Source organism: Ambystoma mexicanum, chromosome 13 (genome assembly GCF_040938575.1).
Source record: "Ambystoma mexicanum isolate Mex_15411 chromosome 13, UKY_AmexF1_1, whole genome shotgun sequence".
Classification (NCBI taxonomy): Eukaryota; Metazoa; Chordata; class Amphibia; order Caudata; family Ambystomatidae; genus Ambystoma; species Ambystoma mexicanum.
Genome location: NC_090938.1, coordinates 528,668,274 through 528,692,040, shown reverse-complemented (window position 1 = coordinate 528,692,040; position 23,767 = coordinate 528,668,274). Strand labels below are relative to the sequence as shown.

Below are 23,767 nucleotides of genomic sequence, written 5' to 3'. Positions count from 1 at the left end.
GCAAAGTGTATAGAAGTGTCCTGGACTAACCTGCCGAGTGTGCAGTCGCCAAAGAACCCTGGCTCGGTATCCTGGAGACTTTAAGGATTCTTTTGTTGTAAACTATTGAGCCTTGCACATTCAGAAAAGATCTACCACTACCAATGGATCAATCTTAGTGCACTTCTTTGAGATTAGCCTTCAAGAGGTTTGTGAGCATGTTTTGAATCCCTGTCTGTTTTTTGTTTTTGGTGATGTCATTCTGCTGTTAGAAGGTTCCATTGATCAAATTCCTGAGCTTCCTTTAAAAGGATTGAAGACACTGGCCCTTGTTTCCTTGGCAATCCAGGATGGTCATGCTGTCTGTATAAGGATTAACCCTCCCCCGAGCACAGGAAGGAAAGACCCGAGAGTCTGACAGATTGCCCTCCTTGGTTCTCGGGATTTGATATGTTAAGGTTACTCTTTGGATGACGTGAGTGCCCGGTCCATTCAGTGATCAGTTCATGACCAAAGTCACTTCTTACAGAGCTAGAGAGCGCCCCACCCCAGCATGATCTGTGCTTTTATCCACCATGCAAGAGATTTTGACACACTCGGATATAGGAGTCCACTCTGCCATTGGTGCTTGTCTATGTTGGCTTTGGAAACAATCTTGTAATGTTCAGAATCTCGTCAAAGCAAGGGGATCTCTGACTCGGAAGCAGGTCCCCCATTCTTATAAATGGTCTCCTGCAGAAGGTCCTGAATCGTTTTCTGTAACACAAAGCCCCTGTTCAGGAGGGATACATGTAAAGTAATGGTGCTGGACCTGACCTACCTGTGAGGCTAAGAACCTCGGGGTCATCTTTGACACCACATTTTCCTTCTCTGCACACATCTCTGACGTCTCTAAAAAGTCAAACTTCTTACTGCACCTCCATAGAGGTACTTTGCCTTTCCTCTCCTTCCCTCAGAAACTCACTTTCTCCTAAACTCTGGTTCTCTCTAGGTTGGACTATTATAACAGCCTCTTTCTAAATCTGCCTGCCTCCGCTCTCTGCCCTTTACAAATAATCCACAACAGGACTGCAAGACTTGTCCTCGGCCTCAAGCCCGGGGATCGTATCTATGCAGCTCTGAAATCCCTACATTGGCTCCCTGTGGATGAAAGGATTACATTTAAAACCCTCTGCATTGTCCACAAGGCATACTGGGGCCTGGGTCCAAAATACCTTCAACTATCCTTCTGTAAATAGCTCCACTCTCGAGCCCTTCGCTCTTCTACTTCTAACTCCCTCAGGGTCAGTCGTTTTTCAAAGAATCGAGCTGGGGGTAGATCTCTGGCATCGGGTGGGGCCTCCCTTTGGAACAGCCTCCCGGCCACCTTTAAACTTGGAGTACATTCTCTGGTTCTGGAAGCACCTCAAGACCTTCCTCTTTGCTTCTGCCTTTACCCCTACTCTCCCCTGCTGATCGGTGTCCTCTCTTTCTGGACTGTGCGCCTGGCCTCCACTCTGACCTTCTGGCCCAGTTACCTGCTCACCCTGCATCCTTCCTGCACTACCTCTGGGCCACCCCTGCACTGAGGCCTGCATCTGTACTCATACAGTCCCCCCCTCTCACTCTTCTTTAGCACTTATCAGATATACCCTATCTGACGAATTCTAGCACTTGCCACCTGCTGACTGCACTTCCACTGTTTATCGCCTTTATTTTTTATTTATTTATTCTGTTTCTCACCTCTGCTCTGCACTTTCCACGCACTTGCGCGTTCTCAATGTCACTAGGCCTAGTAAGATTGTTGTTTTCGTTTCTCCCTTGTTCCCCTCCCTTTGCCTGGTTGCGCGCTGAAAGACATGTGTACGAGTGCGATACAAATAAAATATCATATAATTACGATAAAATATAGAGACCGAAGCACAGGGAGGCTGAGAGTTGTTCACAGGAACCCAGCAAGAGAATGTTCGAAAGAGTAAAGCGCCAGGTAAATTCGAGACCAGAATCCAAATCAGATAGGATGTGTATAGCCCAGGTGATTACGGTGGCTTCAATAAAGAGGAAGTAGAATGACTAGAAACCCCCCGAGACGTGGTACCTAGACGTCTGGCAGACAACCTAGATGCAAGGTGCTACGTGAGACTGAATGCAGCAAGGATAGAGATCACATGAAACCGAGCAAAGCCTGGGATCAGAACCCTGGCCACACAGATCATCAAAGGTTCAGATAAGCTTACGGACCCAGTGAGCAGGATCTACTGGAAATGGCTGCACTGAATGGTACAGAATTGATAAAAATGTAGTTATTTGGTCTTAAGGGCCATAATAAATATGCAATTGCTACATTGAAATTCTGAGGTGGTGACAACATTACCATTAAAATATACACAACCAAAAGCCTTGGTTAAGTAATACATTACAAAAGAGGGAATGCTACTCTAGACTACATTAGGGATTTGTTTACATCCAGGATGAAAACTGGGCACGTTCTCAAACCCCCCACACTCCCCCCCCTCCCACAACAAGAGAGACACATAACACTTCTTTCTTTCTCTCTCTCCCTCTTTCAATCAAATATGGGGGCAATCCCATATACCCCTGTTGCCCAAACCCTTGTTGGCTAGTATGACTACTATTTAAACAAATGAACTTTGCGGTTTTTTTTGTTTTTATACCTAATGTGGTGTCATTTGTTGTTTAGAAAGGTTTCTGTGAATTTTGCCCTGGTGAATGGAAAAACCATAAGACTGATGACAGTCACAGGCCATCACGTCGCCCCTCGTGCCAAATGACTTGCTAGACGATGTCACCGGGTACAGCTATACCCCTCCTCTGTATCCCACCCCCGCTGTATGTATATCTCTTCTGTTGTTACCTCTGAAAAGCGCTTTGTTCTGCATCAGTACTGTTGAATACTTCTGTAAAGTGCTCTGTTGCTTCTCGAATCAAGGTCCACGCTCAATAAATACCATAATAATGATATGAGAATAGGGATGTCAAAACAAAAAACAATCACAAAACAGTGGTGGACCCTGCAAGGCAAAACGCAGTCTATGCACATAGTGAGCCAGATCGCATAGCGAGGTAGACACCCAGTGGGCTAGATACTGGAGAGCCCGTGATGTAGAACACAGCGAGGGCAGGGACCAAGTGATGCCAATAACATAGAGATTCCGAGCCAGAGAGAAACCACAGAAATGCATGCCACAGGCAAATCCCCGGAGACTAGGCACACAATATGGTAGAACACAGCAAAGCTAGGGAACAAGGGAGAGTGATCAGACAGAGTGACAGTGCAAGGGAGGTCACAAAGGGGCTAGGGGGCAGGTGAGTCAAATCACACAGACTAGGGACAGAGCGAGAGAGGCCACAGAGGTTAGAAGCCAGAAAGACAGATCACATGGAGAATAGTGACAGAAAGGGAGAGGTCACACCACAGGGAGAATAGGGGTTCACTGAAAGAACAAGCATGCCTGGGGCCCAGTGACAACTTCGAGAAGGTGATGACCACATTATAGACCTGGGAGACTTGGAGCTCAGTGACTCCAACACTTCTGGGAACCATAATGAAGAAAGAACACAGGAAGAACCGTTGAGCTGGAGCGCGGCATCCCTCACCGTTGTTGAGAATATATTCTGTTTGTTTCTTGCTGTTATCTAAAGGGACCCCGTAGATCTCCACTCGCACCAGAGGGTCCACAATAGAGTTCTTTTTCTCTTTGTTTAGCTTGGGAAGCTGCTGCGCCGTGATCACCTTTGTGGATGAAATAGGAGAAAGTGAGGATGCCATACGAATGGAGAGCGATTCAGGCATTAAAAAGCAGTCTCCGATTTCAGCGTTCAGGGGTGGGGGGAATTATACCAGCAGGATGAGTCCCCCTTTGATTGAACAAGTATCAGCTAGTGATCAACACCCCTGTCGGATTGTTCCATGAGCAAGAAGAACACATCCAATTTCATAGTTTCCTAAACATTTCACTAAGGTTAGCATTCATGCTTTTTCTGCCTAACTCTGCTGAAGACGATCATCCTAATGTGAAAGTAAAATGCATCATCATCATCATCGCTGCAATGATTATATTGTTGCCCCATGTGTTCTAAGAGCTTTAAATCCAAGCACCTTTTTGCATGATGCCTGGACTCAGTTGCTCATTGATCAATGTCCTAGAACATTGACACAAATAAACCTGCTGAGTCAGCCATTTTCTGCATCTTGTGTCCACATTCGATCGTGCCTTTGGAGCCTCCACCCTTTGACAGAATAACGCCCTTCTCCACTTTTCCCTTCTCACCCACATGATCTGGAGTGGATGCAAAGTACTGTGACTTCAAGACGCCTAATCCTAATAAAACAGCCCAGGAGCTGCACTGGTGTCTCGGGTTGCAGCCTATGCTAGACGTTCCTCGCAACCGATCTTCTGCATTCTTGGTGTCCTGCAGCACGCGTGCACATTCAGCCATATTTGCCCATGTAGGAGTCCTGTACCAGCCATAACAAATGCCCAAAGGTCGAACGCTGCCAATGTAACACATGGAAGGGCAAAACTTTGAAAATGATTGTAAGTCCTTCAGCAGACCAACCTATACCCATGAGCCTAATGTCGGTGCTCCTGGATTATAGGCATGTCAACTTTGCACTGTGTTAATCTTGGTGTCAAGGTTCTGTGTGTTCTACTCGAATTTTTAACTAATTAATTTTATTTATTTTACTGTGTTTTTGTTCCCCCAATAGCAGGGGGATAACCACACTCCCCCTTCCCACCCAACCAATATTGCCTGACTCCAACCCACAATGTACATTTTGGTAAACTGTAGAATACATTTGGGGAAACAAATTTGACCATTGACAGAAATACACAAGCCTAGCGTCAAATGTTGCTCAAAGACTTATTTGTGTTGTGAAGGTAGATCGAAACTGCTCAAAATTGACTTATTATAAAAAATAATTGAACACTATAGTTTTTTTCTTTTTATTGTTTTACTTATTTTTTCTCACAGACCCGGCGCAAGGGTCACATATTGCTGTGTCAAATTTGGTGTTTTTACGAGTGGTACTGTGCTCAATTTATTTGTAACGTTTGCATTATACTAGCTTTATAGAGTGAAAGCTCATGTCGAAAAATCTACACTCGCCAGATTTCAGAAGGCCTGAAGCTAAGGTAGTTGGGCCCACCACAGTCACATTAACATCTGTAAATTAACACACATTGCTGCTGAGTGGGCATTTACAGAGTTTGGGTGGGCCTTTCCTGCTCAGGCCCTCCCCTATCTACACCTAGGCTGAAGGCCCTCTTTTGGGTGAAAGAAGTCTGAGGTATTACTCCCACTTACTGCTCTTTATTATGCTGTGCCATTAGGCTCACGAGAAACTGGGTGACCAATGATCCATTTCCCCGCAGAAGATCAGGCATTGAAAATCCCCAATCATTTATTAGGTGAAAGGGAGAGGAAAAAGCGCCATCAGTAAGGGACAGAATCTGAAAGCACAGCATGGCCGTGCACGTAGGTTCTGCACCCGGAGGCACCTACAGGCAGAGATTGGATAAGAGCCGGGGGTCCAGAGGCCTGTACATGTCTGCTCTCAGTATGGTAGATCCATATCTCTCACCATCCTCTTCGACAGGCTTCTCAAAACCAGATGGAGAGCAGGAATCCTGTGAACTATAGACAATCACGCGTCTAGGGCCACCCTAGTCCCCTTTGCCCCCTTCCCAAAACCCACTTACCTGCCACAATCCACTCTTAACATGCCATCATACAGGAAATGTGGCTCCACCTCGGCCCCCCAAGGAGTGCGAAGAGGGAAAATGTTGCCACCTCATTTTGCTGGTTAGCCATCACGAGGAGAGTCCATCTAGGAAACAAATTGTGCTTCTGACCACCGAGTCTGCCCAGGAATTTTGACTCACTCAACGGTATCATTCTGACATGCAACATAATTAAAATCTTGGTTGACTCAGAGGGTGGTGGCCATCTTCAGCCCTAGTTAGCCCACTCCATTCCACAATTTAGTTGTGAAGGCAGCATCACAACATTCATTAAGATCTTGTCAAGGATGCTGTTCTGCATTGCCTCACAGAACACATGGGACTAACCTAAGGTTTACAGAAAGCAAGTAAAGTAGGCTGTGTAGCTTTCTAGATGATACTAATGCAGACATGTTTGAGTGTCGCACAGCCTGCCATTATGAACACTGTACTGTTGAATATTTAGAGTTGAAATGTCTGCTAAATTGAGCAGTTTGCAGTACGTGCAGAGCTCCCTGGCAGTGTTTGGTGAATCAGTTTGTCTTTCGGAAGACGGTTTGTTGAGGCACCTCCTCCAACAGTACAAAGCCTCAAGTTGCCCGCTAAGTGGAGCAGTCTGCAATCCACAGTCCACTTGAAGCCCAAAGTCATGAGAATCGTGGAGGACTGGTGAGCGCCTCATAAATTGCTTTTTGTTTCTTTTTGGTTCTATAATTCGTCGTTCTACAATTTGCAGTCCTGGATTACAGCTGTCTCTGCCTAGTGATGGTCAAAAGGTGAAAAAAATATATTTACGGTCTCTGTAGCGGGGCTAAGGGAGGAGGGGGCCCTTATGCCTCACTGTTGGACGCTTCCGCTGCCATGAATCTTGCTATGGAAAACAATGTTACCTCGCTCGCCAATAGAAGCGGCAGACTGTGGTGCTCTTCCCAGTACTGAATATTGTGAGGACAGATGAAATGGTGACCGGAATTGCAGGTATTGAAACTGCAAAGAAGAGTAATAAACTGATTTCATAATCTATTGCAATCTAGTTTACCTCTTTATCTACGAAGTTGGTGGTCTACAAACACGTACTGACAACATCAGGAACTTTTACCTCATTCAAGATTGCAACCAAATTTACCTCTCGGCTGCTGCCAGTCTCTGATCGGGAGCTGTTGGCAGTGTCTGAAGTTTGTGAGGAGAAATCAGAGGGGGAGGATTTTTAAAATAAACACTGCCCTGATTTTTGAGGAAGCTGCAGACTCGAACACCTCAGATACCGCCTATGTGTCCATGCCTGCCCCACCAAACAGAATCAAATTGATTGAACGGAAACAACGAAAGTGGGAGCGCAAGATCCAATTCTAAGTGAATTGAATCAAATTTTGTGTGCAATGCTGTCCATAGTGGAAAATCTGCAGCACAATGTCAAAACCAACTCGGCCGTACTTGATCTTATATGGGCTAAATTAAATACCCCACATGTTGGAGGAGACTTTGGTACCAGGGTAGAGATTACTACTCTAACTCCCTCTAAGGTAGCAAATTGTTCTAATACTATTGAATTGAACAATGTCTTAAGAATGGAGCAGTCTGTAGCGAGGTGCTTTGTTTGTTTCGCTAAGGATATGGTTTGTGCTGACGAAGAAATGAAATTGGCAGGAGAAGACCTGATGAGGAACAGTGCCCTGACCCGCCAAAGAACCCCCGCAAAAATATAGGCAAACAGCTTAAGAAGACAAAAAACAGGAAACCTCACAAGTCGTCTAATTCAACCCCCCTTGTTTTTAAGTCACTGTCCTTGCCGGCGAAAGACCAGGTGAACAATAAAGTACCCCTTGAAAAAGACTCCTAAAGGGGATAGTACGGGGAATGCAGTGGTGGGATTTTGACCCAGACGGATGATATACAGATTATTGAGATGGGATCTTCAATGCCGATTGAGGGAACTGGAGACTCGGTAGCTCAAACATGTCCGCTCTGGAATAAACAAACCCACTGTGATCTTATTGAATGCAAATTAACAGGACCAGAATGTGGAGAGACAATTAAGAGGGTCATATGCTCTGAGGGTGGAAAGACAGACTTTGTTTTTATCAAAAATGTGAAATGGGGCCCTCTGCCAGTTTGTATCTTATCAGGGGTGGGTTTGAGAAGGAATGTACCTGTGATCCAAAAAAAAGCCATGTTTATAATGATGTGACATTTAAATTAACGGAGAATGCCCAAAGCCATGGTAATGGGAAGAAAAAATATGGTAATCACCTGGGTAAAATAGATCTGGAAGATTGGCATCTGACTAGTCCTCCCCTCCACAAAGATCAGGATTGGTATCTTGCTTCCTGAAGGGAGCTAGAGGGCCTGATCTTTGGGAGCAGGACTCGAAGACAGAAGGGGCAAATATACCCAGAGCTATACGGCCTGTTGCGGGGGCAAATAATTCATTAGAGAATAAAAATAAAAATCAGAATACTAATAATATGGGGTGGAAATTGAAGGTGACCTACCTACTACCTGAGAGCAGTCACACTGTAATGAATCGCTCACGAATTCTTTCCCTCCTAGCAGAGGTTCCCTCATTAAGAGCACTTCCTACTAAGGATCTAGAGTCTGTTGATTTATTTTTTTTACCCTATCAGAACAGATATGGCGATTGTGACCTGCCTTTCAAAAATAGTATATGATCTGATCCTTAAAGAATCCACTTCTATTTGTCAATTTGGATATGACATTTCTCCTCTAAATAATATTTTTTTATATGGTGCTTCAGGGGAGTAAGAGGTTAACATGGATGACAGAAATTCTGAATTGAAAACATTATTGAGGGGAGAGGAGTTCGAGGTTGGTTATTGGTCAGCAAAAAGAGGGAAGGCTGGCCAGGTAAATGCGGTTGAAGATTGGTCATGGTTGGCTAGCTTGCTGAATGGGTAGCACTTCCTCTCCTGCGGAAAGTGATTAACCTTTCCTGCAAATCTTGTCATGGAACAGCTATGGGAATTCTCAGTTATTCGCAAAAGCGGTCTTAGGGAAGTTTGTATGAGAATTCCTGATTGTCTTTTTACAGGAAACCTGTCTCATTGATCCACTAGCTGTTGACAGCCATATAACTATAGGCCAGGATGCTGATAAGGGGTTAAGGAGATGTCCATTGGTTGGGCTGCTTTCCCTGATTAACGCCTCATATATCATTGAGAACGTTCATCATACTCGGGTGGGGAAGGGCATCCTGGTTGTACAGGGTACTTTAGGAGTGAAGGGGACTAAAATTAAAATGTTGCTAGTCAATGTTTATTGGCATTAGCTATTTTGTTGCCTCTCTTACTCTGTTGACATCCTTTATTTCGGGTTGGTTAGCCGAACAAGAGAGTGCATGATTATCCTGGGTGGAGATCTTAGTTCAAATTGTTTAGATCAAGTGAATAGTGGCAATAATGAGAATGGCAGTAATAACACTGTAAAAGACAAATATGGTGCAAAGTGGGACAATTGTTTTGAGGCCTTGGGCCTGCATATGTTAAATGGAGCCATTAGTGGGGACCTGCTAAGTCAGCCAACTTGGTCTAGGCGGTTGGCTACTCCACTCTGGATTATATGTATGTTAATGAATTGTTATACTTGAGTTATACATCCTTTGCGGTCATATCATGTGAGTGGAGTGACCATCGGATGATACTTGCCGAATTTCAAATCCCACTGAGAAATAACAGAGATAAGGTGATATCTGGGCTAAGGGTTGGCTCGGGGTGTAACCGGGTCAACTGGAATAAACATAATTTGCCCATCTTAAGTGGTAAAGTGACTGCAGTTATGGCCAATACGTCTCTTGATTGGAAGTTGAATACACTCAATAGGAATAATTATGACTATTTCCTGGAAGATATCTTTAGAGGTATCATATCAAAGTCTTTCCCTGCCCCTCGCAGACAGCGCCTTCAATTTAATAAGGCGGTGAACGACCAGAAACCACTATCAAGAGCAACGATGAGGGCCATTAAGAGCAGGCTCGTAAATAACCAATGTGCTGGAACTGCAGCAAAACAGACATACCACAGTTGGAATCGCATGCATCGGGAAAACCTATTCGAGAGAGATGCCGAATTATGTTGGGATCTTCATGTAATACAAATATTGCATCTTTCTGGCATTTAGTTGATGACCTTGGAAGGAATCAAGCTGATGTACAGTTAAATCCAATTGAGGAGGATCACTGGGTGGGCTATTTTGACCCAATATCTGGGGGAGAAAATGGATGGGGAAAGTAAGAAGTAGATGGGAAGGATTGAGAACGATGATTGGTATCCGGAGATCAGCGAGGAGTCTATACTTGCCGTAATTCGAAATACAAGTAATTCCAGAGCCTGTGGGCCAAATCGACTAGCCAATGTCGTTTTAAAAGGAGATTCTGCCACTTGGGTGTCAATTTTGGCACTATATTTTAGGCAAATTGTAGATTCACAGATTATTCCGGTTACATAGCATCTCATCCCAATATTTAAGAAAGGGAATCAATCTGAAAAATTACAAACCTATCTCCATCCTAGATACCAACAGCAAGTTTTTTGCAGCCTTGCTGTTATGGCATCTAGAGGCCTGGGCACTGGAATTGGGGCATATTAAAAAGTGGCAGACTAGATTTCGCAGCACAACAGCTCCCTGAATGGTCTGCTTCTGGGGATAGTCCACAAATTGGCATGGAGTGAAAGGGCAGGAGCTACTCATGTAGCGACTATCGACCTAACCTCTGCTTTCGACAAGGTAAATAGGAACATGCTCTGGCAATAACTGCCGGAGAGGATATACCGATGGGTTTATTGAGGCTGATAATAGCCCTCCATTCCGACTCAAACATTCAGGTTCGATTGAATTGCAGTGGGGACCTGTTGCAAATAATTTCAACCCACATGGGAGTAAGACAGGGTTGCGTTCTTGCTCCCTGTCTATTTAATTTGTATATGTCCGACGTGGGCGAGTCCCTGGACCATTCAGTGTTTGTGTCACCTAAGCTGAATGGCGAGAAACTGTTCTGGCTCTCCTACGTTGATGATTTCTAACTTTTTGATTTAACTTGTGTGGGGTTACAATGACTAATTAACACCTTTGGAAAGTATGTGCATGGAAATTCACTGTCCATAAAGACTCTTAAGATTAAGGTAATTCAGTTTATCGCTAAGAAGAAAGCCAAATTTCCGCCGTGATGGTGTGGTGCTCAAAGACGGTTTATCGCTTCATTTATTTGGGTTTCCCAATATTTGATAAGCAGGTTAAATCTGCCATGGGGAATATTTATTGAGGAAATCCTCTGGACTGTGGAACCAGATCATTAAGGTTGATGGTAAATATGGTACATTTTCCATCATTCCGGCCCTAAGATTCTATGAGGGGAAAATTGTTCCAAAAGTAACATATGGCATAGAACTCTGTGATATTTCCATTTTAGACTATTTGCTAGAAATTGAAGGGCATTTCTGACGAAGAGTATTTACGTTGCCAAAATCGTTCCCCATTGCCGCAATTAGATATGTATTGGGGTTTTGGTCGTTAAGCAGAAGACAATGGAACATTTTAAATCTGTTATGTAAAATGATGAAAGCAGAGGTGTAGGTACCCTTTATTGGGAGCTAAATGAGGCAATGATCCGTGGCTTGATTAAGAGTGGTTTGTGCTTGCAGAATGCACTGAATGTATTTTGTGATGCTGTACTACTAGACATTGGATCTATTCGGGAAGAGTGACTTCTGAGTCCAGACAGCACTAAAAGCTCCTAGGTATCTGGGACTGATCCTCCACATAAGAAAATGCATCCCTACTCTTCGTTACTTCATCTGGCGGGATTACATAAGCAAGTGGGAATCCTGGCCCCTTTGCTATTTATCCAGGCAGAATGGTGAGGAGTGACTTCCTAAGATTTCGCTGGAATTTAATTACAACAAAAGTGATCCTCGTCAGAAATAATAAAATATATTCTGAGGAAAAGGATTGTAGATTCAGCAGAACAGAAAATATGTTAGAAACCAAACATGTGGTAGTAGAATGCACTCCGCTCCAATCGATCTGAATACAATATTTTCAACTTTGTCATAGTTTGGAACGGGTTGATTTGGAATATTTTTGGGGAAGATGTTTGGGAGGGGATGTAACTTCTGACATGATTGCAGTGGTTGGTTTCCCCGGGACCATTAACCGTGACTGTCTCTGTGCCCCCATGCCCCCGCTACCCTGTGTCATGCCTCCCCTCCCTCCCCCGACCCCCCGTGACTGGCTCTGTGCCCTCAGGCCCCCCGTTACCCTGTATCATGTCTCCCCTCCCTCACCCCCACCCCGCGTGACTGGCTCTGTGCCCTCAGGCCCCCTGTTACCCTGTATCATGTCTCCCCTCGCTGACTGTCTCCCCTCACTACCCCCACGCCTCGTGACTGGCTCTGTGCCCCCATGCCCCCCGTTACCCTGTGTCATGTCTCCCCCTCCACCCCTGTGACTGTCTCTGTGCCCCCATGCCCCCGGTACCCTGTGTCATGTCTCCCCCCCGTGACTGGCTCTGTGCACCCAGGCCCCGCGCTTCCCTGTGTCATGTCTTCCCTCCCTCCCCCCACACACCCCATGACTAGCTCTGTGCCCCCGCTACCCTGTCCTGTCTCCCCTCCCTCCCCCACACCCCTGTGACTCTTTCTGTGCCCCCATTCCCCCCACTACCCTGTGCCATGTCTCCCCTCCCCCACCCCCTGTGACTGTCTCCGTGCCCCCATTCCCCCCGCTACCCTGTGTCATGTCTCCCCTCCATCCCCCCACGACTGTCTCTGTGCCCCATGCCCCCGTTACCCTGTGTCATGTCCAGGGGCGTTGCTAGGGGGGGGCTAAGGGGCTTATAGCCCCTGATCTTTTGGTTGTAGCCCCGGATAGAATCTCAGGAGCTACAGCCAAAAGACTAGCTAGCCCCCAGTCCCAACAGTTCCAACATCAGCTTATCCCCGGGTCTTTTCCAGACCTAGCAACTCCCCTGGTCATGTCTCCCCTCCTTTTCCCCAAACCCCGTGACCAGCTCTGTGCCCCCTGCTACCCTGTGTCATGTCTCCCCTCCCTCCCCTCACCCCCGTTACTGGCTCTATGTCCCCAGGCTCCCCGTTACCCTGTGTCATGTCTCCCCTCCCTCCCCCACCCTGTGACTGTTTGTGTCCCCATGCCCCTGCTACCCTGTGTCATGTCTCCCCTCCCTCCCCCGACCCCCGTGACTGTCTCTGTGCCCCCAGGTCCCCCTTTACCCTGTATCATGTCTCCCCTCGCCCCCCACTCCTGTGACTGGCTCTGTGCCCTCACGCCCCCCCGTTACCCTGTGTCATGTCTCCCCCCCCCGTGACTGGCTCTGTGCCCCAGTCCCCCCTTTACCATGTATCATGTCTCCCCTCGCAGACTGTCTCCCCTCGCTACCCCCACCCCTGTGACTGGCTCTGTGCCCCCACACCCCCCTTTACCCTGTATCATGTCTCCCCTCGCTGACTGTCTCCCCTCACTCCCCCCACCCCCATGACTGTCTCTGTGCCCCCATGCCCCCTGTTACCCTGTTTCATGTCTCCCCTCGCTCCCGCCACCCCGTGACTGTCTCTGTGCCCCCACACCGTCGTTTCCCTGTGTCATGTCTCCCCTCACTCCCACACCCCCCTGTGACTAGCTCTGTGCCCCCTTGCCCCGTTACCCTGTCATGTCTCCCATCACTCCCCCACCCCCTGTGACTAGCTCTTTGCCCTCTTACCCCCGTTACCCTGTGTCATGTCTCCCCTCACTCCCCCACCCCCTGTGACTAGCTCTGTGCCCCCTTGCCCCTGTTACCCTGTCATGTCTCCCCTCACTCCCCCACCCCCCTGTGACTAGATCTGTGCCCCCTTGCCCCCGTTACCCTGTGTCATGTCTCCCCTCACTCCCGTGACTAGCTCTGTGCCTCCTTGCCCCCCGTTACCCTGTGTCATGTCTCCCCTCACTCCCCCACCCCCCCGTGACTAGCTCTGTGCCTCCTTGCCCCCCGTTACCCTGTCATGTCTCCCCTCACTCCCCACCCCCTGTGACTAGCTCTGTGCCCCCTTGCCCCCCGTTACCCTGTCATGTCTCCCCTCACTCCCCCACCCCCCTGTGACTAGCTCTGTGCCCCCTTGCCCCCGTTACCCTGTCATGTCTCCCCTCACTCCTCCACCCCCCTATGACTAGCTCTGTGCCCCCTTGCCCCCGTTACCCTGTCATGTCTCCCCTCACTCCTCCAGCCCCCTGTGACTAGCTCTTTGCCCTCTTACCCCCGTTACCCTGTGTCATGTCTCCCCTCACTCCCCCACCCCCTGTGACTAGCTCTGTGCCCCCTTGCCCCCGTTACCCTGTCATGTCTCCCCTCACTCCCCCACCCCCTGTGACTAGCTCTGTGCCCCCTTGCCCCTGTTACCCTGTCATGTCTCCCCTCACTCCCCCACCCCCCTGTGACTAGATCTGTGCCCCCTTGCCCCCGTTACCCTGTGTCATGTCTCCCCTCCCGTGACTAGCTCTGTGCCTCCTTGCCCCCCGTTACCCTGTCATGTCTCCCCTCACTTCTCCACCCCCCTGTGACTAGCTCTTTGCCCTCTTACACCCGTTACCCTGTCATGTCTCCCCTCACTCCCCCACCCCCCTGTGACTAGATCTGTGCCCCCTTACCCCCGTTACCCTGTGTCATGTCTCCCCTCACTCCCCCACCCCCCCCCGTGACTCGCTATGTGCCTCCTTGCCCCCGTTACCCTGTGTCATGTCTCCCCTCACTCCCCCACCCCCTGTGAATAGCTCTGTGCCCCCTTGCCCCCGTTACCCTGTCATGTCTCCCCTCACTCCTCCACCCCCCTGTGACTAGCTCTGTGCCCCCTTGGGCCCGTTACCCTGTGTCATGTCTCCCCTCACTCCCCCACCCCCTGTGACTAGCTCTGTGCCTCCTTGCCCCCTGTTACCCTGTCATGTCTCCCCTCGCTCCCGCCACCCCCGTGACTGGCTCTGTGCTCCCAGGCCCCTCTTTTCCCTGTGTCATGTCTCCCCTCGCTCCCCCCACCCCCATGACTGTCTGTGCCCCCACACCCCCGTTACCCTGTGTCATGTCTCCCCTCACTCCCCCACCCCCCTGTGACTAGCTCTGTGCCTCCTTGCCCCCTGTTGCCCTGTCATGTCTCCCCTCACTCCTCCACCCCCCTGTGACTAGCTCTTTGCCCTCTTACCCCCGTTACCCTGTGTCATGTCTCCCCTCACTCCCACACCCCCTGTGACTAGCTCTGTGCCCCCTTGCCCCCCGTTACCCTGTCATGTCTCCCCTCACTCCCCCACCCCCTGTGACTAGCTCTGTGCCCCCTTACCCCCGTTACCCTGTCATGTCTCCCCTCACTCCTCCACCCCCCTGTGACTAGCTCTTTGCCCTCTTACCCCCGTTACCCTGTGTCATGTCTCCCCTCACTCCCCCACCCCCCTGTGACTAGCTCTGTGCCCCCTTGTCCCCGTTACCCTGTCATGTCTCCCCTCACTCCCCCACCCCCCTGTGACTAGCTCTGTGCCCCCTTACCCCTGTTATCCTGTGTCATGTCTCCCCTCACTCCCTCACCCCCGTGACTAGCTCTGTGCCTCCTTGCCCCCCGTTACCCTGTGTCATGTCTCCCCTCAAGTTCTTGCCCCCTTGCCCCCTGTGGGGTGATATTGTCCCCTTCCTCTACCCCCTGCTTCCCTATCTTAAACTTTTCTCTCTGCCCTACTCCACTCCCCACTCTGACTATCTTGGTGGCCCCCTTATCCCTTTACCCTCCTCCTGTCTAAAATCTGACTATACCCCAATTGCCGTCAGGCATAGTAATTCGTAGCCTGCTTTTCACAGACCCCCCTCTTCTTACCCTTCTCCTGGCTATAGTCTGGCATTACCCCAATTGCTGTTAGGCATAGTAAGGTGTAGCCGCCTGTCTATCAGCCACTTGCCCCTCCCCCTCTCTCTCCTTCACCCCCTCCTCCTCTCCTGCAGCCACTTCTCCTTCTCATAGCACTTACTACTATCATCGTCCCCTGACTTCTGATAGCAGCTCGTCTGACCCTCCTTGTTCCTCCCCACCCCATCCCTCCCTCCCTCCCTAGACTTCTCTGAATTGTCGTCTGACCTTCTTGATAGTCTCCTGTTGGTTTCCTCTCCTGCTCACTCTCTCCACTTCCCCCCTCCCCCTCCTCTTGTAACTCTTGCACTGCAACAATTGTCACCAGGCATAGTAATGCTACTGCTTGTTTTGTCTCCTTTTTCCCTTCCCTTTCTCCCCCTAACTGTTCTTGCACTTGTACTATCAAAAAGGATTACGATAGTTCTACTTTTCACATTCTAATTTGTTTCAAGGACCTGTGAGAATGTAACTATATTCTCCCTTGTTCCCTCCCTCCTTGTAGTGCTTTGAAACACATTGTGTATAGGTGATATACAAATAAACAATCAATCAATATCCTAACCTAGATCAATGCCTGCAATATTGCACTATTGATGCCTAAAAGGCCTGCTGCTTTTACTTCCATAGGAAGTCATAGCTCGTGGCGGAGCACATGGTTTTGCTATTGTTGTATGGTACACATTCTTCAATTTGACGGCTAACTATTGTGTTCTGATTAAAAAGGTTTCATGATGACAGGGGCTGGTTTGCCTCTATAAACGGAGTCAGACCGGGGCATGAAATCATCTTGGGGACCAATGAAAAACTGTACCACAGTTGCAAATGGCAATTTGTTCCTTAGGACAGGCTGTCTGGGTAGTACCCTAAGGAAGGTTTTTGGTAAAATGTGTTGCAAACTCTAAAACTGGGAACCGCGCCCACACCAGCTAAGGTAGTAAAAAACCTAGGAATCCTAATGGACAATGCCCTAACCTTAGAACCACAAGTAAATGCAATAATTAAGAAATGTTTCTTCCTCCTTCACAGAACAAGAAGAGCCCTACCTTTCCTCTCCTTCACCCACAAAACACTGACAATCATCGACCCTCATCATGTCAAGTATCAACTACGCAAACAGCCTCTACCTCGGGATGCCAGAATACCTCCTGAAGAAATTACAACGCATTCAAAATGCAGGAGCCAGACTCCTCCTGAAATTATCCAGAAGAGACCACATCACTCCAGCACTAAAAATACTACATTGGCTCCCAATCAAACATCATATTACCTTCAAAATAACGTGCATAACACACTGGGCAATCAGCAGACAGGGAGCAGAATTCCTGCAAAAGAAAATAACAATCTGCAAGCCAATGAGACTCTTCCGATCAAGCAATGAAATCAGCCTGGAACCAAAAACTTACATCAAGAAAAAACTAGGGGGCTCCTCCTTCTCCCACCTAGCCATAAAAACCTGGAACAACCTCCCGAAGGAAATAAGAAACACCAAAGACCACCTAAAATTAATCCTCAGAACCAAATTGAAATAACCAAACAGACAGGAAACACAAAGAACAGATTGACAGAATATATGATGACTCAAACAACACCCAGAACCAACCAAGGGAAACTCGTACAAGAACAAGAGGTGACTATAGGTGGAATAGAACACAAGCGACAACCCCACGAGGACAGAAATTAGCAGACATGCCCAACACAATCAACAACCTTACACAGTCAGAAAGGACGTATGGTATGGGCATAGCTCACAGGAAAATCAATCTAACAAAGATAAACTGGGATAAAAGGGCTGACTGAATACAAAAGATGGAAACACGAGTAGCATCTCTCCCAACAACAAGGATACTAACCAAAAAAAAAAAATAATAATAAGCTACTAAAAACCCTCACACGCCTCTCACACTCTAACCAAACACAACCACACCTCTTAAATCCGCAGCAACTTGCACGCACTTCACCACACTGCAACCACAACCACACCACAAAGACCCCCAAACAACAGCACGAGGCGGACTTGGAACCGAATAACACACCAATATGCCCGGCGAACGGTGTTAACCGAACTGAAGCTGCCACCAGTACTTCACAGCTACCTTGCTCGTCTCCAAACTGCGTCCTACTAACATGCCTAACTTACCCCCCCTTGGTTTCAGATCCACCTTAGCGCCAGGGGACCACTCCGGTGGTGATAGTGCAGGGTACAAATATCCTTTAACATTAAGATTACATTTTTAAAAAAATAAACCTTTACAGTGGTCAAAACTACTAGCTTCACAGTAAATTAACTCATCAAACTGGGGCACTTTGGCCATAAAACAGGCTCATTTTGACCTGAAAACTGGCCCACACTAGCATGTTTGGCCTGCACTAAGGGCATTGCCCCCTTGCCTCATAAGGCCCCCGAAGCCTGTCTACAAAATCATGCTTTCATTGACAACATCACTTTCTTTAAAGCGCTCTTGTTATTTGCAGCCTACATCCCCATGATGAGGTTCTGGTGCCATGACGGAACCTTTGGTTTCACGCTTCATTAAATCTGACGATATTAATGGTATTAAACTCACAACAACCACTCTCCTTTTCACTCCTCTATATCAAACAAACCCGCACATTCACAAATACACATCAACTTGTTATCTCACGCCTTCTGTCCAACGTGGACACTGCCCTGTGGCACACTTTTAACAACGTTCTTACCCTGACTGTGAGCGTCTTCACGTCATGCCTGAGCCCTTTGCTTGGGTACTCTGGGTCAAAAAGCGTGTCAGCGTCCCGCATGTAGCTGGGTTTCAGAACGTAGCCGCATAGCCCATTGTCCTGGAAGCGCCCACGGTTTAGGTCCATTTCATAGCCGGGGGTCTGGAAGTTTAAAGCCACTGGAAAAATAGAAGCCAGCATTCACAAAACCTGTCAATCGTGCTTAGTTATCAGACATGACATGTTCACTAAGCATCGGCCACACCCCCTTGGTGGGGAGGAGAGAGAAGAAGAGAGAAGGAGAGAGAGAGAAGGAGAGAGAGAGAGAGAAAGAGAGAGAGAGAGAGAGAGAGAGACTACATGAAATTCCTAGGTAGTCGCAATCATGGGGCTCTATGGGAATGGGGAAGGCGCTAAGTACGGTACCGCAAATTGCGGTACCGTACTTAGCACCAAGGTCCCTTTGCAGGTCCCTACTTTAACGGCCGGTGTAGACCAGCCGTTAAGGTCGGGTCCCGCAAAGGGACATCGTAGTAAGGCGCTTTTACGGCGCCGTTAAACACTTAGCGCCTGGGTCGTAATGAGGCCCAATGTGTCTTATCTGCAGCTCTGTATGATTCACTTCAGAGCTTATGCTAACATTTCATGCTGTTATTTTAAGAAAAAATAGAGTATAGAGTTGCTCCATATATAATAAAAGTAATTCAGGTATTTTGCACCACAAAGTTATTTGTCACTTGGCTTTCTTATGGCAACTTATTCTAAAGTCACTTCCATGGTGCGTCCACGTATCAAAGACTGGTGATGCCCCTTGCAATGTCCTTTTCTGCAAAGTCACTTCTGTTGGCGCAATCCATCTGCAAATTATGAGGTTTGCGTGCATTTTGGCCCAGAGCGCCTGGACAGAGCCCTCTATAGATGAGTTTCCTGCATCTGTAATGATCCTGCAGTTTTATTTTTTAGTTATGTGTAAAAATACCATCTGCCTCTAATCATTGTATTACCAAAAAAGTAGATTGGGGCACGGGTGGGTGATTTGGGGTGCGAATTAGAACATATGTAATTGCGCGCACTGTATTGGGGGAGGGGGGAGTAGCAGGACATTTTTCGTGGTTCCCCCCCTACCCCTCCACTCTTGAAATGCTGGATACTCCGCTGCACAGGAGGGCCTCGTGTGGGGCAGGAGGAGCCTATTTGAGCTTGGGGCACTCTGGTCTGGAAAAGACCTTCCGCGAGGGGCGGGTGTCTTCTAATGAGGGTATAACCTTTTGTGAGGACAGGTTGCTTTCTGACCTGGTGCACAGGACCACTTGTGGGGCACTGTTGTCACAGGGCTCCGGCGGTGCAGGAACTGGTGCAATAGAAATGTTTTCTTCATTTCCCATAATTCCATGTTTCGCAGTTATATTTTAGACGCATACGTGTTTTATAAATGAGATCAAGGGCCCGATTCATGGAATTATTTGCACGGTCCGAAGTGACTTTGCACTGCCGACACAAACCCTCCCTGATTTATGGAACTGTGCAAAGTGTACTTTTGCAGTGCAAAGTCATTTTTTCAGTACAAAATGAACTTTGCACTGCCCTGCAAAAATACACTTCGCACAGTTCCGTGAATCAGGGTTTGTGCCAGCAGTGCATAGTCACTTTTCAGCAGTGCAAAGTCACGTTGAACCGTGCAAATAAATCGGGCCCCAAATATCAACAGCAACAGTAGGTTAATAGAAAGAAACCTTCTTTCAGCAGGTGAGGGCAGGCTGGTAATGTTATGCTCTCCTCTCAGTGACCAGCAGGGGGCAGCATCTTCCCTAACAGTGAGCCCTGATGCCTTTTTAGTCGGTACACCCCATTTCGGCACTGCCGGTTCGGTGCGGCCAGTTCGGCGACAGGATGTTTCGGCAACGGGATGTTTTGGCGCGCCGCACACCAGTGCACATCGCCTGCTGTTTAGGGAAACGTTCAGTGCAGTGCACTGAAAGTGCGAGTTTCAACTTCATACCACACTATTTTAAAATGAAACTGTTCCAGAGCGGTTTCATTTTTAAATAGTGTGGGATGAAGTTGAAACTCGCACTTTCAGTGCACTGCACTGAACGTTTCCCTAAAGAGCAGGCGATGTGCACTGGTGAGCGGCGATCAGGGCAGATTAGATCTGCCGGGCTCACGAGGGTGGGTGCTGTGCTGCTCGGAGCAGACAGCTCCGAGCAGCACAGCCCCCACCTTTGCGGGCCCGGCTGTGTAGTCTGGGTGGCTGTGGTGCCTGCATTAACTCGCAGGACATTTATGTGCGGCCAGTTCGGCGCCGAACCGGCTCCTGCGCCGTACCGGCCGCGCTAAATCGTCCCGCGCCGAACCGGCCGCGCCGAAATGTCCTGCTCTGCTTTTTAGTAGCTGAAGCCGGACATTCCTGCGCGGCACCCCGGGCGTAGGTCGCGTTTAGGCGCACCTGTTGGCTGCGACCAGCAGGACGTAGGGGGCCTGTGAGCCTGGATAGTGGCCTTTGTTTCAATAGGCCACCCGAAGAACAGAAAAAGGCAGTGCTTCTGATGAAATATTTTAACGCAGCTCAGTACACGGGGCTGTAGTTGAACCGCACGCACCATGCACAACCTGCACAGAGAGACTTTTCCACGCTAGGATATTACTATTTACTTAAATATATTGTCAGCCGAAGCACTAATAAATGCAGTGCTTTGGATGACAGTATATTTAAGCCAAACACCATGCGCTCTGTCTGCACACAGAGCTGTACATGGTTCCATGTACTGAGCACGTGGTTTTTGCCTTAAATATACTGTCATCCAAACCACTGCATTTATAGAGCTTGGGTATGAAAATATACCTAAGCAAACTGTAACATCCCGACACGGATAGGTCTGTGCTCCTGAATATTACGGTTTGCAGCGCTATCGCGGCGCAGATAGCTCCCTGGGCTCTGCTGGCTGTGGCCAACAGGGTGCGCCTGAATGGGTGCTGGGAGGAAGGTACTGCAGGCAAAATGGCCGGCACCAAAACATGGTGTACCATTTTAGCTGACGGCCAACAAGGCCATGCCTGTGCCTGTCTGCACACTCCATAATCCCCCTTCAGCAAGTTACTTATGCATGCATTTTACACCAGTCATGGGTATAATTTTAGAGGGGGGGCACGGGTGTTTGTCCCCCGCAACTTTTGTGGCACACTGTTTTGTCCCATTCATTTTGTAGGGGCCCCTTTCATTTAGAGGTCATGCCCCGCCCCCAACATTTTCAGCAAAGTTACTCCACTGACCAGAGACCAAGGGAAAGCGGAATGCGTGAGTACGCTCATGGCTCACGCGCTACGCCCACTTTTTCCTTCATGTATCTGAAGCAAAAACTGGCGATGACATTGTGATATGAAAAAGTGTCCTCAAAAGACCAGAACTAAATTGGAATTAACTAAATCTTCCAAGATGTGAGACAGACCCTCTGCCAAGGAGTGAGTCCAGTAGCGCCGTGATGCGCCTTTCCTTAAGGAATATCCTTTGTCACGTCTCATGGCAATAGCCGCCCAATAGAACCACTTGGCTCGCCACATGTTTTGGACTACAACTCCCATCAGCCTTAGCCAGCCAAGTCAATCACAGAGGGTCATGGGAATTGTAGGCCAAATCATCTGCAGAGCCCCTGTAAATTGTATCTATGTTGCTGATAGTGACATGCATGATGTTGCCACCACCGGTGCCTTTTCTCTTCACTGTACAGTGCTCTGACGCCCTTTTCCGCCTGGTCTGTAGTACATAAGACTATACAAATAAATACTGGAGGCGGTATTGCCTCTCCCTCCACCCCTCCCCCCCATTTACTGCCTTTGGTAGTACATTTCAATATAAGGACTGAAATGCTCTTACATAAACCAATGCTCTTAACCCTTCCCCGCTCATATCCCACTCACCCCTCACATCCCACCCTCCTTACCCAGCTGGCAGCCGACGTTCCACATTTCCTGCGGATTGTAGTTGGAGGAGTCCGTCCTCATACCAGAGGGGTAGGTGCGGCTGACGTGGCAGGTATTGTGGCGGACAAAGGCATTTGCTGTGGAAAAATGGAACACCGTAAAATTAGGAAAGGTGGAAACCATCTTCCAATAGCCTTTTTTAGTCGCACCAACACCCACAATGTGAAGGATGGGAAGCCTCTCCACTTATGCATGCATGCATGGGGGCTTATGCAGCGCAGGCCTAGCTCTGAAGCAAAGGGGCTGTGGGATACATAGGATAGGAGACACGCTGGTGATCAAGCTCCCCAGCCATGGCAGCTAAACAATGGAACACTCTACCACCTACCCTGCCATCAGAACAATCCTATTGGCCCTTCTGGAAAGCCCTAGACAGCGTGGCTCTTTTTGCGTAAACCGCTACTGAGGTTATTTCATGCATGTAACTTGTATTAGTACCCGGCGAGGGCCCAATCAGAATGAAAGAACCATTCTGATTGGCCCTCGCCGAGGCATTACCCGGCCAGGAATCCCTCATGCTCCCCCATCCCCACTCTGCGCCTCCACACGGCTGGAGGCTTCCATCGTCCCCCGCAGGAGACCCAGGTAGTTTATTTTTTCCTTTTTTTTCCCCTTCCGCCCTCCTAACCCCACTTACCTTCTTCTCTGTCTTCTTTATGGAATGCCATGGAAAGGGAAAACTGACTCCGTTTTCCCATTCCCGGCAGCCCAGCAGCCATTTTCTTGATATTTTTTTTTTGTCCGAAACGCTGCAGCGTTGGGGACAGAAAAAAAATGCTTCTAGTCCCCCGGTCACACAGATATTATATGTATATAACCATGGGCCATGGGGCATTACCTGAGTCGGTAATGCCCCCGCCGCTCGAGGCATATTGCTTAATTGTAACAGTGCCTTGATGCCCGAGGGTTTAGGGCGCCCTATAAATGTAAAAATAAATAAGGATGCCAATGGAAGGCTGGAAGATGAAGGTATAGGCAGAAGGCTTTGGATGGAGGGGATACAGGGCCCTGTTTAGTCCCTGAATCAGCAATACCCTCCCTTGATGTCTCCTGCTATAAGAGAGGGAGCAAAGGCGCCCCTTCTAATTCCGCCACAAGACCACAAAGGGGCCAAACCATTAAGCAGCTCCTTACACATTTTCCCAGGCTTTTCTCACATTTAAGAACTTGAACTCTGGGAAAGTACTAATTTACAGTAGAAACAACAAGATTACAGTACTTTCTATCCACCCACTTATGTAAGTGGAGTATAACAGAGGGCCCAACCCTTAACTGTCTGTTGGCCAACTTGTGCAGCTCAACGGCTGATGAAAATAGGGCACCTGCCGAGGCAATGTGAGTTCTTCTCTTTGTCCTTTCTCTATTTCCATGATGCACTACTCTAGTGAGGTAGAGGGTGTTGAGCTCAGCAGAGGACCACGTCTATTTAAGACTCACTCTAGCTTGAGAGCAGGTAACACTTGCATGCGCTTGGCACCTGAACCGAGGGAGGTGGTC

At 48.3% G+C, this 23,767-nt stretch overlaps 1 protein-coding gene across 1 annotated transcript in view; it reads right to left on the bottom strand.

Moving 5' to 3' along the window:
• PLCD3 (phospholipase C delta 3) overlaps nt 1-23,767 on the bottom strand; it is a 467,775-nt gene that overhangs the window by 5,746 nt on the left and 438,262 nt on the right. The window contains exons 12-14 of the mRNA XM_069634237.1: nt 22,231-22,347; nt 18,293-18,471; nt 3,577-3,712 (exon numbers count right to left, since the gene is read on the bottom strand). Of these exons, the coding sequence (XP_069490338.1) occupies nt 3,577-3,712; nt 18,293-18,471; nt 22,231-22,347 (432 nt within the window). The remainder of the gene's footprint in view (nt 1-3,576; nt 3,713-18,292; nt 18,472-22,230; nt 22,348-23,767) is intronic.